At 41.1% G+C, this 15,237-nt stretch overlaps 1 protein-coding gene across 1 annotated transcript in view; it reads right to left on the reverse strand.

The window, feature by feature from the left end:
• The window catches only part of LOC308097460 (dedicator of cytokinesis protein 3-like), a gene marked incomplete at both ends in the record, with an annotated part of 143,086 nt that overhangs the window by 45,094 nt on the left and 82,755 nt on the right, over positions 1-15,237 (reverse strand). Inside the window, 4 exon segments of the mRNA XM_080445219.1 lie at positions 3,345-3,451; positions 4,671-4,833; positions 7,552-7,676; positions 13,194-13,319. Coding sequence (XP_080301345.1) covers positions 3,345-3,451; positions 4,671-4,833; positions 7,552-7,676; positions 13,194-13,319 — 521 coding nt within the window.

Raw genomic sequence — 15,237 nt, forward strand, 5'->3', positions numbered from 1 at the left:
AGCTAGAGACCCAAAAGAGAAATTTGATGTCTCCCCAGGACCCAATCTAGTGAAAATAGCCTTTTCACTTAAAGTATTTTTCCCCTCTAATTAATGGATCCCCCCCCCCCCTTTTTTTATGGAATTGTTTTGAAACTTTTAACTTTAACGTTTTTAACTTATGACGAATTGTGCATTTTGGGGGAATATGTAGAATTGTATTAGATTTTTTTTTTAAATTAAAAACAAAATCAAGGAAACAGAAAATAAAGGGGTATTTACTTGTGACCCATAAAAATTGGTCTGCGACCCACATATGGGTCCCGACCCACTGTTTTGGAAGCATGGATTTTTCTGTCCTAGCACACAAGCATGGTTAAGTATCATACTGCAAAAAAACCTTGACGTTGACTCCCTTCCCCCCATTCACACATATTAGGCCGTGACGTCACTGTAGCGTGATTTGGGAACGTACGGCAACGTACAGTGGAGACAGTCGGGGGCGGGGTTTGCCAACTGGTCCCGTACGTACCCAAATCACGCGCCACTGTAGCTTAATGGTACCACAATGTCTTAGTGGTACCACAATGTCTTAGTGGTACCACAATGTCTTAGTGGTACCACCCCCCAGGAGGCATTCAGAACTGCTTCCAGCGTTCAGGGAGTATTTTTTAAAGGGGATCGCTGAGGTGCTGTTGGGGGGGGGGGGGGGGGGGGGCTTAACCACCTAGACCCCAGCATCCGTATTGAGGGGAAAGCTTTCATAGAAAAAATTTGACAAGCTCACAACACGTTGTGTTCGTGTTGTGAGCTTGTCGATCGGTTATTTTCAGCTAAAGCTTTCCCCACAATAACAGAAAATACACTAGTATAGAGCCCTGATGGACTCCAGTCAACCATATGGGTTAAGTGGTTAAGGCTTAAGGGAGCTTGAAATTGGATGGGGGGGGGGAACTAATAGTTATAAAAGAGAACCACTGAACTAAACTAATATTTAGTTCAAATTTTTACCTCATCCGCAATGTGTTTATAGACTTTGCAGTCTGCACAACGTTGCAGTGTTGATTTCGTCAACTAAAACTATGATGAAAAATGTTGGTCGACTACCTTTTTTCACTGACGAAAACTAAATAAAAACTAAATAAAAACTAAGCTACGATGCCTAAAACTAAGACTATAAATATATTGACAATTTCGTCAACAAATAAAAACTAGACTAAAATGTTAGTGAGGGACGAGTGGAGAAGAGATCCAGTAGAACTAAAAGACAAGTCATTTTATGTTTGGTTGCGCTCAGGTGCTGCGCTCTGAAAATAGCAGATCTACAAGCTCACAACGCTTTGTGAGCTTGTAGATCGGCTATTGTCAGCATGCAACCAAGTGTAAAATCAGCCATTACAACACCATCAAGGCCAGCAAAAATACATTTTAGTCGACTAAATCAACTGTAGATTTAGTCGACTAAAATCTTATGATATTTAGTCGACTAAAACTAGACTAAAACTAAAACATTTCAGATGACTAAAATATGACAAAACTAAATGGAATTTTATTCAAAAGACTATGACTAAAACTAAATAAAAATTTGCTTATGTGACATCATCACATAACAATGTCGTCACAACCCGGCCCTTTCAAATAAACAACTTTTATACCAACAAATCCAGCTGCCTGAAGCATCTTCCTCTGAAAATGATTAGTCACACTGCTGTGTAGCGCGGGGGATTAGATTTGCCATATTAGGAGATCAACAGTCATGGGCTTCCTTAATTGGCCAAGCCAACGCTGTGGATTGGCCAAACTCTGCGTGACATTTGTGCCACTGAACCAATATACAGTAAGAGATAACACGCACATTAGGACTCCAACATTGAGACATTAGTTGCTGCCGTGTGGAGATAACAGTTAGGACTCCATTGTGTCTCAGAGAAAGATCTGACAAGTTCAACGTGATTTACAGTGTGAGAAATGCTCTCCTGGACGGTAGATCTGATTGGAGATCAAAAAACACGTGGTTATGCTGCTTTTGCGGTGGAGCACATGGTGTACGCCTTAGGTGGAAGGCTCTATGACGGAGGAGCTTGGATTGATGTCCACGTTTTCAACACAGTGTCTTTACGCTGGAGGAAGTTGACCACGGTGACAACGGGAAGAGAACGCCACCTTGAGGGTCCCTCCAGCCACACCGCTGTGCTGATAGAAGATATCATCTACATCTGGGGAGGGTATTGTTCCTGCAGTGTGCTTTATGCATTTGATGTCGACACCCGCAGGTTGCTCAAACCCAGAGTTTCTGGGACTGTTCCAGTGGGGAGGATCTACCACTCAGCCTGTGTCTTGGGGAAGATCATGTATATTCATGGAGGATTCCACTGGCTGACTGGATTAACTAATGACGTCTACAAGTTGGACACCACCACAATGGTCTGGTCTTTAATTAACACCAGAGGCACTCAGCCACCTGTTACATACAATCACACTGCCATCATCATCGGGACAAAGATGCTTGTATTTGGGGGCTGTGGGGTCAACAACATCAGAGTGTTTGACACAGAGACCAACTGCTGGCTGAACACACCTTCTGCACAGCTTCTTCGAGAAGGAGGCTGGGGTCATTCAGCCTTTGTCTACAATGGAGAGCCGTACATATTTGGTGCCTCAAACTCCATCTACAAAATCAATCCAGAGACCTTCTCCTGGAAGAAGGTTGAGACCAAGGGGAAAGGACCGGGTCCAATGTATATGCGCAGTTGCATGGTGGGAGACCGTATCATCCTCTATGGAGAAGACAACCTGTACATCCTAGACTTAAGTCCTAGTCTGAAGACATTATGCAAGGTAGCAGTTATTCAGTACGGTTTGGAGCAGTCTGCACTCCCACACAACGTCAGGTGGGAACTGGCAGCCATGACTACCAACAGCAACAGGACATTGTCCACTAAAATCAGTCCACCAAAAATAAATGAAATAAAATGACTTAGAAGGCACAGATCACTGGAGCACACAGTCTATAATGCTATTTACTTACTCTTTGACTGCCATGGATGCGATAACTTGTCAAATTCTGCCAGGGCTTACCCCGGCAACGACGAGTTTGGACAAGTTTTCGTTCTCAGTGTTTTTCCACTAGATGGCGCTGTTACCTTTCCTATGGATGATGCTTTCACTGCCTGATGACGTCAGACCCGGAAATGAAGTCATTTAAAAAAATAAAAGCTTGTTTACTTGCTGTTTATTTCCTGCAGTGACACAGCCATATCTCTGCCAGTTCTCCGTTCCTCCTGCTTTACAAAAAAGGTTTGACAACCATCGCTGTAGCTAAAAGGATGGTTAGCGGCCGGAATGAGTCAGTCGCACTCTCTCACCTTGTAGACGTACAGCTCGTGGCTCTCATCTGACAGCGTGGTCCCGTCCTCTCTCATCAGAGGGGTGAAGGAGAAGCCGAACAGCTTCTTCTCCCCCTTGTCCTTAGCTGAAAGCAACGCACATTGTCATGGTGTCATTCAATCATAATAATAATAATTTGATTTGTAACGCACTTTGCGTTTTTACAAATCTCAAAGTGGTGCAGGGTTTAAAAACAATGGCAAAAAAAAAGAAAAAAACAGACCCTACTTGGGGTAAAAAAAAAACGTATTAAAGGCAGGCATAGAAGTCAAGGTATAGGGGAAAAAACGGCCTAAAGGAAAAAAAGTAATAAACATCGCTTTGTTAAAAAGGTGTGTTTTTAAACAATTTGAACACATTCACTGCCAGGAGCTTTCTAATAGGTAGCTTCTGCCAGCATTTTTAAGCATTCTGAATTTCTTTTCAAGAACCATAGAATATATATCTCCAGTATGATCCCCCCCCCCATTTTTTAACACATCGACCGCCAGAGGTTAATCTCATAATGTACTCACCAGTGCCAAGGTGTTTTTGTTGTTTTTTTGTTTTTTTCATGTCGCCATAGATCTTGTTAAAATCCTTAAGATTGAGCCGTACACGGTCTGTTTACATCCGCGACATCCCACTGTATCTCCCAGTGAAAACCACGTGTCAAACGGGGTATCCATGTTGTAGTTAGAGCGGATTACGTTAAACAGTGAAATGCGAGGAGAAAAAACTACAGGAAGAGAATTGAGTTTCAGTTTCGTCTGTAGAACGAGGGCGGACGTGATCGTCAAAACCGGATCCCAAATAATTCCGTTTCCGGTCATCAAACCGGAAATGGAAGTGGATCAAAAAAATTCCGAAAGTGCACCCGGAAATTTTTAGCGCGAAAAGACCGTGGACCGTAGGGCTACGGTCTCGGCGCTTAACAGTTGGATTTAACGGACCGTAGGACTACGTTCTTGGCGGTTAATGTGTTAAAAAATGACATACATATCCGTCAATGGCGGTGAACGGGTGGATTTTAAATGGTGGAGATGTCCGTCAATGGCAGTGAATGTGTTGAAAGCGTTGGTAGACCTGTGGGGCTCTCAAGTGGTTGGGGAGGGCATCTGAGAGTTAAATATAAGGCTGCGTTCACACAAGCAATGACAAAGTGACAATATATTTTCAATGGAAGCCAGCGACATTAAGATACAACCTGACGGCAAACAACGCGATGCGACGCGTTGTGAGCTTGTAGATCGGCTATTTTCAAATAAAATCTTGCGGGGAAATTATGATAAGCAGATCTGGCAACCCTGGTCATGGCGACTCACTGGAGCAGTGCCTGAACTCGAAGCGTAGGTGAGAGCCTCGGAAGCGGTCGATGGGGATGGGCAGCTTGACCATCTCGCTCCATCGAGGGCTGTTGTTGTGGTAGAGGACGAAGGAGCGGTGCTCACTGCTGTGGGGCTCCCCACTGCCCTGACTGATGCAGTCCTGACATGGGAATGATTACTGTTAGATCATACGTACCAGTGGTTCTCCACCTTTTTCATTTCAAGGACCCCCAGTTTGATAAAAAAAAGTTTTTTTTATCCCTGTAGAATCCTGTAAGTGTAATTTTTGTTATTATTATTATTATTATTTTGTTTTACCCCTTTTCTCCCCAATTTAGTCGTTATGCCAATCAATTCCTCCTCACAGTGTTGATTTCGTCGACTAAAACTATGACGAAAAATGTTGGCCGACAACCTTTTTTCACTGACGAAAACTAAATAAAAACTAAGCTATGATGACTAAAACTAAGACTAAATATATGTGACCCTTTTTGACTGGGACAGTCATCTCGCTGGTGCTCATTGTTCAGGAAAGGAGTTTTTCTTTTCTTTTTTTTTTTAATGTTTTTTTTATACAAAATGAGTTCATTGTTCAGTTAGACTCTTCACATACTAGAAGTATGTTTGACAGAAATTTCAGAGCTTAAATCGAAATGTAAATATGAAATAAATACATAAACATGTAGTAAAATATAAGGTTAGAGCTAGCATTTGCTAGCATTGCTAACCAAATCCACAGTTTCCATCCAAACATCACGAAATCGCGGTACAATCTGCTGTTTCTACCCGATCATTTTGAAAGGTATCACTAGTCTGTTGGCTTGTGTCTAATGTAAATGTCAAATAAAGATGTATAAACAATATATTTTGTTAAAACTGTTGTGAAAAGGTATCTTTGTTAAGTCCTCCTGCACACTGGAACCAGCCGGTTCCAGCAGGGGGCAGTGGCAAACGCTTGGTCTAAGAGAGCATACATAACAAAGAGAGCCTAACCCTAAAGGTCCTTACAAACCGGGGCGAATTCTTCATGCGAATAAATAAGTTTTTTTTTAAAACTTTATAAAGTCAATGCAAGCGTCCACATCAGTTTCGCGAAGCGAAAAAGCGTCTTTTAATTATTCGGAACGAGTCCGAATTTTGCGTATATTCGCATATTCGCCGGTGTGTAAGGACCTTAACCCTCTAAACAAAGGATATGTAAATCCCGCTATGCATGATGGGATTGATACCCCTGTAGTACTATCTCTGAATGAGATCCATTCAACTGGTCTTTTCTCTACTGAAGAGTTTTAAGTTGACTTCAGTTCTATAAGCTGTAGTTTCAAAACTATTCACTCAATCTTATTAACCAATATATCATTATTTTGCTATGATTCCCTGCTTTCATATGACATGAAAAAATGAAAATGAAAAAATGCTAGATGACTGTCTCTTGGTCAAATTTGGTCACATATTGACAATTTTGTCAACAAATACAAACTAGACTAAAATGTTAGTGAGGGACGAGTGGAGAAGAGATCCAGTAGAACTAAAAGATAAGTAATTTTATGGTTGGTTGCGCTAGGGTGTGCATGCTGAAAATAGCAGATCTACAAGCTCTGCTGCGACGCGTTGTGAGCTTGTAGATCTGCTATTTTCAGCATGCAACCGAGTGTAAAATCGAGCCATTACCACACCATCAATGCACCGCCAAAATACACTTTAGTCGACTAAATCAACTGTAGATTTAGTCGACTATAATCTTATGATATTTTGTCGACTGAAACTAGACAAAGGCTAAAAAATTTCAGATGACTAAAATATGACTAAAACTAAATGGAATTTTATTCAAAAGACTATGACTAAAACTAAATCAAAATTTGCTGTCAAAATCAACACTACCTCCTCACACACATGTCTGTGTGTTGTCACTGCTGTTGTAGTCTCGCGTAGCCAGACAACTATTCCACAATCTCCGAATGCTATATAGAGTCTGTAACCCCCCCCCCCCCCCCAAATAGTGGTTGCTGGAGTTCAAGTGGTTAATATCCCTCTGGTGTTCAACGCAAGGAAATGCATTCATTTTACGGATGAATTGAAGCGATCATTTTTTTATTAATGTAAAGTGCAAACTGAGTACCCTGAAAAGCTCTCTATAAATAAAATATGTTATTTTCACAGTCAAGCAACTGAATTGAATGAAGTACTGTAGAGTCGTCATGCTGTTCCCTGGCTGGCACACGATGCAAACAGGCTCTCCGAAATCCAGAGCAAAAGTTATGCACAGCAGCCATATTGTAAATAAATTGGGCCTCTTCCTTACTTCCTTAACAGGTGTTACCAATGATACTAATTAAGGCTCTGTTCCATTTAGCGTAGCACAGTGGTTCTCAAAACCTTTTAATTTCAAGGACCCCCATAACTCTGAGAGTGTACAAATGGAACCAAATGGACCCATTTGTACACTCGCAGAATTACACACCTCTAAGGGGGCCATTTGGAACCCCCTCAAGCCACCATGAGGGTCTCTGGACCACACTTTGAGACCCACTGGTGTAGCAGAGTGTTTCCATGTGAGTCAACATGCACAATATCAGCACCCTGACTCTGTTTGACCAGAATGGAACAGAGCCTTCATTAGTATCATTGGTAACACCTGTGAAGGAAGAGGCCCAAATTCACCCAATATGGCTGCTGTGCATAGAGCCTGTTGTCTCGAGGTACTCGAGGCAAATCCATACGGGGAGAAAATGGAGGAGTTTCTCAAATACATCGGAGATCACGGAGGCCCCCATTGGAATGAATGGAGTGACATTGGAGCTTAGTGGAAACAAGGCTCAATTATACTAAACTACAACGTTCAATGGGTGGATGGTTGGATGAACAGTGTGTTGCGTACTTTCAGAGTGTCTCCATCGGCGTACAGCACGTAGACGGTGACCTCGATGTTCTTCTGGACACTCTTGCCCCCCCTCTCAAACTCCCCCCGCTCCAGGGTCAGATACAGGTCGTTGCGCGTGTCACCTAGCACGAACACACACACACACACACACACACACACACACACACACACACACACACACACACACACACACACACACACACACACACACACACACACACACACACACACACACACACACATTTGGATTGCTATACTTCTACACTATACTTCTTGTCTATTGCGCTAGACATCAACATTTTTAGGACAGCATCAGAAAGAGCCGAAAAAGCTGAAAAGCAGTGGTGGAAAGTAACTAAGTACATTTACTTAAGTACTGTACTTAAGTACAATTACCTTTACTTGAGTATTTCCAATTTCCAATACTTTTACTTCTACTCCACTACATCTCGGATACAAATATTATACTTTTACTCCCCTACATTTATTTGAAAACTTTAGTTAATAATTACTATGTAGATTTTGATTATTATTAAAAAACCTACATTAACCACTTCAGCTCTGTATACATTTCGGCCATTTGCAAATAGCCGATCTACAAGCTCACAGTGCGTCGCATTTGTTATTTTCAAAATACGTTTTTACATTTGAAAACTTGAAATGGGACATTCTGCATAATGAGTACTTTTACTTTTGGTACTGTAAGTACATTTTGATGCCAATACTTTAGTACTTTTACATTTTACAAGTACATTTTGAATTCCGGACTTCCACTTGTAACAGAGTATTTCTAGTATTGCAGTATTGATACTTTAACTAAAGTAAAGCAATTGAGTACTTTTTACACCACTGCTGAAAAGTAGCCGAAACATTGCAGATATACAAGCTCTAGGCGTACAGGTTTGTCATAAATGATGCACAGAGCATCTAACTGTTTTTTTTATCAATGAGGAAAGGCCAGCGCTCAATGAAATCAATAGCAACAGTAGTACATAGAGAGAAAAAATTCAGTTATTTATAAGATCCGATGATGGTTATTTATAGCTACAGTACAGTAAAAGTGTAAAGTCATTTCCTTGGGGACGGATGAGTCACAGAGAGGTGTAGTAGGAGTTACAGTATTTCTGACTGAGGAGGAGAGGAGAGAGGAGGGGAGAGGAGAAGAGCTTGTAGATCGGCTATTTTTTGCTGCTTTTGAAGCCCCCCGTCCGTATCCATGTTCCTCGGGATCTATGTTCCTAGTCTGGATCTATGTTCCTAGTCTGGATCTATGTTCCCCGCTTACGATAACCCTAACCCTAAGGTAAGCGGGGAACATAGACAATTATTTAGTCCATGTAAACAGTTAAGTTGGAATCTCTGATCGGAATTATTTCATTCTGAATGAAGAGATATTGTCCATGTAAACGCAAGTCAAAGAGGCCTTCAGTACAGCACAGTACATTTATCTTTTCACTTCAAAAACGTTTCAGGATGACAATTCGGTTCAAGTTCTAGAGACACAATCTCAATATATTTTAAACTATATGATCTCAACATGGCCATGAAAAGGCTTTCCAATGACGTAAACAACCATCAAAAACAAAACTAGCTCTGCATAGATAGAGGAACAGCAGCATTATTTAAGGCCAACAAAAATGAAAAAAAAGAAGTATAAACCTACTTTGTGCAAAAGCATTACGCAATGGTCAAACCCTGAAATAATTTAAATATGGCAGTCTTTGGTGGAAAAAGTACTCAAATGTTTTACTTAAGTAAAAAGTATCAATACTGCAATGTAGAAGTACAGTACAGTACAGTACAGTACAGTACAGTACAGTACAGTACAGTACAGTACAGTACAGTACAGTACAGTAGGAGTGGTACAGCCTCAGGTGGAAGAAGCCAAAGTGAACACGGCTGGCATGATGAAAGGAACAGAAATAAACACGCTCCACTCTCTTCTCTCTGTCATCTCTTGCTTCAGCTTTCTTGTGAGAGATCTCACTGCTTTACAGTGAGCTCAGCACCTGACCTGAATACCTACAATAGCTCAACAACGCAAACATCACGGTAAGAACAACTCAAAGTGCTCTATGTATTTCCCCTCGGCACAGGAGCCCCTCCGCTGCAATCAAAGCGTGTACATTTTTTTTGTTTATCCCATTAAGACTGGGAACGCATCTGTGTCATTTTTAGATTTCTTTGGCTATTCAAAAATAGCAGATCTACAAGCTAAAATTAAATCGTGATTTTTTTGAAAATCTTTGAATATATATATTTTTAAAGCGAACATTTGTAACTCAAATCCTTGCTTCTGGGGGGTCCCTGGAACAAAACATTTTCAGATGGGGGTCCGCGGCCAAAAATGTTTTCTAAATCCTAAGAGTATGTTGCTATATGCTCCAACTTTACCATGCGCAAGGACCCCCAACATTATATGTATTTGGCCGCGGACCCCCATCTCAAAATATGCTGTTTGCAATCCCCCAGAAGCAGAGATCGGAGTTAAAAATGTTCGCTTTAAAACATGTTCACGATTTTCCCCCCAAAATAGCAGATCTACAACCTCATAGCGCGGCACTCGGTGACGCGCTATGAGCTTGTAGATCTGCTATTTTTTTAATAGCCAAAGAAATCTAAAACGACACAAGATGCTTTCCCGGTCTAAATGGGTTATTTCACGTAAAACAGACGATGTCGTGACATCGTGAAAACAGACTCTCCTCGCTCTCACAGCTCATTCATCTTCGTCCCAATGCCGTTTGTTTTATTCCCCTGGTTTCCCACACTGCCTACGTTTTTATTTGCCTTACCAGAGGGTTATATTTGTACAAAGATGTTTTACAGTAGCGTTATTTATCCTTATCCGTCTGTCTATCTGGACTATCTCATTGTGGGAGCTTTATGATCTTGCAAAATTGTGATACACAACTGCAGTGGTGGAAAGTAACTAAGTACATTTACTTAAGTACTGTACTTAAGTACAATTTTGAGGTATTTGTACTTTACTTGAGTATTTCCAATTTCCAAAACTTGTACAAAATATTTAACTTTTACTCCACTACATTTATTTGAAAACTTTAGTTACTAGTTACTTTGTAGATGTTGATTATTATTAAAAAACATACAATCTCACAATGCGACGCATTGTGAGCTTGTAGATCTGCTATTTTCCAAAGATTTGTATACATTTGAAAACTTGAAATGGGACATTCTGCATAGTGAGTACTTTCTACTTTTGGTACTTTAAGTACATTCTGATGCCAATACTTTTGTACTTCTACTCAAGTACATTTTGAATTCCAGACTTTTACTTGTAACAGAGTATTTCTACAATGCAGTATTGATACCTTTACTTTAAAAAAATGGAGTACTTTTTCCACCACTGCACAACTGTAGTTGTTGTGACACAGAAAAGGGTTTCTGAAACTAGCCGACCTTGCCTTGCATCCATCGGTGTTCCACCAACCTCCACCCACCCACCACCCTATAGAGGTTTTCCCTGCAGCACTGCTGTATTCCTGTACTACTGCTGCCTGCACTACTCCAGTACTGTACTTAAAGGCATAGTTCACCCAAAAAAAAAGACTTATTTTCTGTCAATTACACACCCCATGAAGCCCTGAATTCATGGAGATTTCTTAGTTTTTGTGGCATTCCTAAGCCAATAATTTGATGACCGGCGGAATGATGCTAATGTCGCCGGTCTTCAAATTATTGGCTTAGGAATGCGACAAAAACAAAAACAAATCCATGAATTCAAGTCTCCATGGGGTGACTAATCGAAAGAAAAAAAGTCATTTTGGGGGTGAACTATCCCTTTAAGTACAATTTTGAGGTATTGAAACATAAATGTTTCAATACTTTATACTTTATACTTCCAACTCACTATACATCTCCGTGGCAAATTTGTGCTTTTCACTCCACTACAACTATATGAAAACTTTCGTTAGTTGCTTTGTAGTTTTCGGTCATTACAAAACAAACATTAACCAATTAAAGGAGTAGTTCACCCAAAACAACTACGTATTTGATATCAATTACACGCCCCATGAAGCCTTGAATTCATGGCGATTTTTTTTTTAGACAATTATTTGATTGACAGAAAATGTATCCGGTAGGAGACTCAAAGGAGTCTTTGAGTCTCCTACCGGAGAGACCGCCGGTCATCAAATTATTGTCTCAGGAATGCGACAAAAACAAAAAGAATCTCCATGAATTCAAGGTTTCATGGGTTGTGTAATTGTCATTTTTTTTGTAAAAGTATTTTTTGGGGTGAACTACTCCTTTTAGCCCTATTTTACACTTAGTCTACTCAAAAATAGCCAATGTAGAAGCGAACCGCAACACAACGTATACTTTTTGCACTTTTATTTTGGTACTCGAGAATATTTTTACTCAAGTCAAATTTTGGAACAGAGAAAAGGAAGCTCGTTTATCTGCTACTTTTTTTTTTTTTTTATATATATTTTTATCCCACGATTTTGTAACCCTTTTTCACCCAGTGCCAATTATCTAAGTGATCCTGGGCGCTACACTCACTGCGCCAGCCTAGGCAGCCCAGAGCCGAGCTCATGCCTCCTTCAATGCATGAGAGCCAACTGACCTTCTTATCACCTGACAGGGGGGAGTTTACCCGGTAGGACGTAGCGCGTGGAAGGAACACGTTATTCCAACCAGTTCCCTTCCCCTCCATCAGGCGGTATAGCGACCAGGATTACAACATGTTTTAGTGAGGGTATTAACTACCCTAGGATCTGCTACTTTTCTTTATCAAGTAGAGCGTTAATGTACGAAAAAACACAAAACATTTCACATAAGGGGTTTCTGCCCCGACAGCAACGATATCGTGGTATCGCTACAAAAAAATCAGAGTACTTCTTTTCCATCATCACCGCCTCCCACCACCATAGAGGTTTTCCAAACCTTCACCGCGTGGGTCCTTGCTGCACTGCCGTTCTGCTGTTCTGCTGCCATCCGTCCAGTGATGTAAAGTGACTAAGTACATGTACTCAAGTACTGTACTTAAGTACAATGGTGAGGTATTTTTTTTTACTTTACTGGAGTATTTCCAATTTTCAATACTTTTACTTCTATTCCATCTCAAAGGCAAATATTGTACTTTTACTGAACAATAATTATTTGAAAACTTTAGTTACAAGTTACTAGATTTTGATTATTATTATTTTGATTATTATTATAGACGATCCACAAGCTCACAACGTGTCGCAAAGCGAGGCGTTGTGAAGCTTGTAGATCTGCTATTTTCAAAGGATTTGTATACATTTTAAAACTTGTGAAATGGGACCTTCTGCATAACGAGTACTTTTACTTTCGGTACTTTAACTACATTTTTATGCTAATGCTTTTGTACTTTTACTGAGGTACATTTTTGAATACCGGATTTTTACTTGCATTTCCACATTGAGTGGTGGTATTGATACTTTTACTTAGGAGGGAAAAAAAATTGTACTTTTTCCACCACCACCCACCACCATAGAGGCTTTCCAATCTTCACCGCGTGGGTCCTTGCTGCACTGCCGTCTTCGCTTATCCTGCTGCCATCCAGCCATCCCCCCCCCCCCCCCCCCGTGCTGCCTGCCACCCACCAGCCCACCCACCCACCCACCCAGCCTGCCACCACCCTCCCCTCTCACCTGGCAGGATGACGTCTGGGAAGCCCAGCTTGCGAGTGATAGCCAGGGCCCTGCTGAACACCGCCTGGTTCTCCCTTCTGATCTGTTCTAGCTCCCCCCGTAGCAGCTGCAGGGAGATGATCAGGCCTGCAATGGGGGACGGAGGACACACACGCGCACACACACACACACACACACACACACGCACACGCACACGCACACGCACACGCACACGCACACGCACACACGCACACACGTACACACACACACACACACACACACACACACACACACGCACACACACACACACAAAGTACTGTACTTAAGTACAATGTTGAGGTACTTTTACTTTACTGGAGTATTTTCAATGTTCTATACTTTTACTTCTACTCCACTACATCTCAGAGGCAAATATTGTACTTTTACTCCACTACAATTATTTGAAAACTTTGGTTACTTGTTACTTTGCAGATATGAATTATTACATTATAAAACATACATTAACCACTTTAGCTAGGCTATTTGAAAATAGCTGATCTACAAGTGCACAACGAGCTTGAACATAAAGTTGTGAGCTTTATGTTCCAGGGATCCCCCAGAAGCAAAGATTTGAGTTAAAAAAAATATCGCAATTTTTTTTTTCACGATTTTTCAAAAATAGCAGATCTACAAGCTCATAGATGAGCTTGTAGATCTGCTATTTTTGAATGGCCAAAGACATCTTAAAATGACACAGATGCATTCCCGGTCTCAAAGGGTTGAAGGACATTAGTCAGAGTACGGGGGAAGAGAAGAAGGAGACGGAGGCAGGAGGAGAATGGAATGGATGGAGAGATGGAATCAGAGCCGGGAGGGAGGAGTGGGAGGTGGGGGTGGGGGAGGTGGGTGGTGGTACAAGTGTTATGGAATCGAGACGTTGGTTGAAACCTTGTATGTCCAGAAACCCTTTACTTTTCATGAAATGTATCCACTGTGTTCCAGTGGATACAATGTAGTCACTAAGCTTTTGTCTAGCCCATACATGGGCAACTGGCGGCCCGGGGGCCACATGCGGCCCCCACCTTCTCTTAACACATTGAATGCCAATCGCGTAGATCTACGCGAACCTATTTAAAGCCGCAGCGTGCCAGTCGCGTAGATCTACGCGAACCGCCGATTCCCATTGAAATGGCCCCAGGTGCACTTTCCGAATTTTTTTGATCCATTTCCGTTTCCGGTTTCCGGTCGGAAACAGAATTATTCGGGTTCCGTTTTTTTCGATCGTATCCGCTTCCTGTCTGGGATCCTGTTTAAAACTCGATTTTCTCGGTTGTTGTTTTTCTCCTCGCTGATCACTGTTTACCGTTGATCGGCTGTATCTTCAAGATGGCGGCTCGCATTTGGAAACTGTTTTCGCTGGCCGTTTCTCACGGATCCGCTGTGTGTTTAGAACCAAATGAACGCGCACTTTTAACTTATTTAGCGAGGTCTGTGGCGACATGAAAAAAACAAAAAAACAACAATAAAACGCTGGCACTGGTGAGTACATTATGAGATTAAACTCTGGCATGGAATGTGTTAATGCGGGCCCTCAGGTTAATACTGACATATTATTGATTTCAGCTGTTACAATTCCAAACATGCAAACATGACCCGCTTTAATTACTTCAGTCTATATTAGTAGCTTAATGACTAGTATTACAATTATATTGTCTTTTTTATGTCCAATGTATTTCTATTTAAGTTCATAAAGTTAACATAAGTATAACTAAATGCATTTGAAATTAAATCAAACATTAGGATTCTAATCACCTGCATCACCCCTGGTCTAGCCTATACGTCTTTACACCTTTCAACCCGAGACAGCATCTGTGTCATTTTAGAAGTTGCTATAGAGCAATAATTATTTGTATTTGTATTTATTTTTTGGGAATAAACTAGGATTTGGAAGTTTTCTTTTTGGCGTTTTCTTTTTTTTAATCGACCCCAGGTCTAGGTTTACTTGTCATTGGTTCAATATTTATAAAACCCCCACAGCATCATCTATCTGGAGAACCATCGGACCGATCGACTTCAACCTTGGGGA

This window comes from Gymnoscopelus braueri (assembly GCF_963280865.1).
Source record: "Gymnoscopelus braueri genome assembly, chromosome: 12".
Classification (NCBI taxonomy): domain Eukaryota; kingdom Metazoa; phylum Chordata; class Actinopteri; order Myctophiformes; family Myctophidae; genus Gymnoscopelus; species Gymnoscopelus braueri.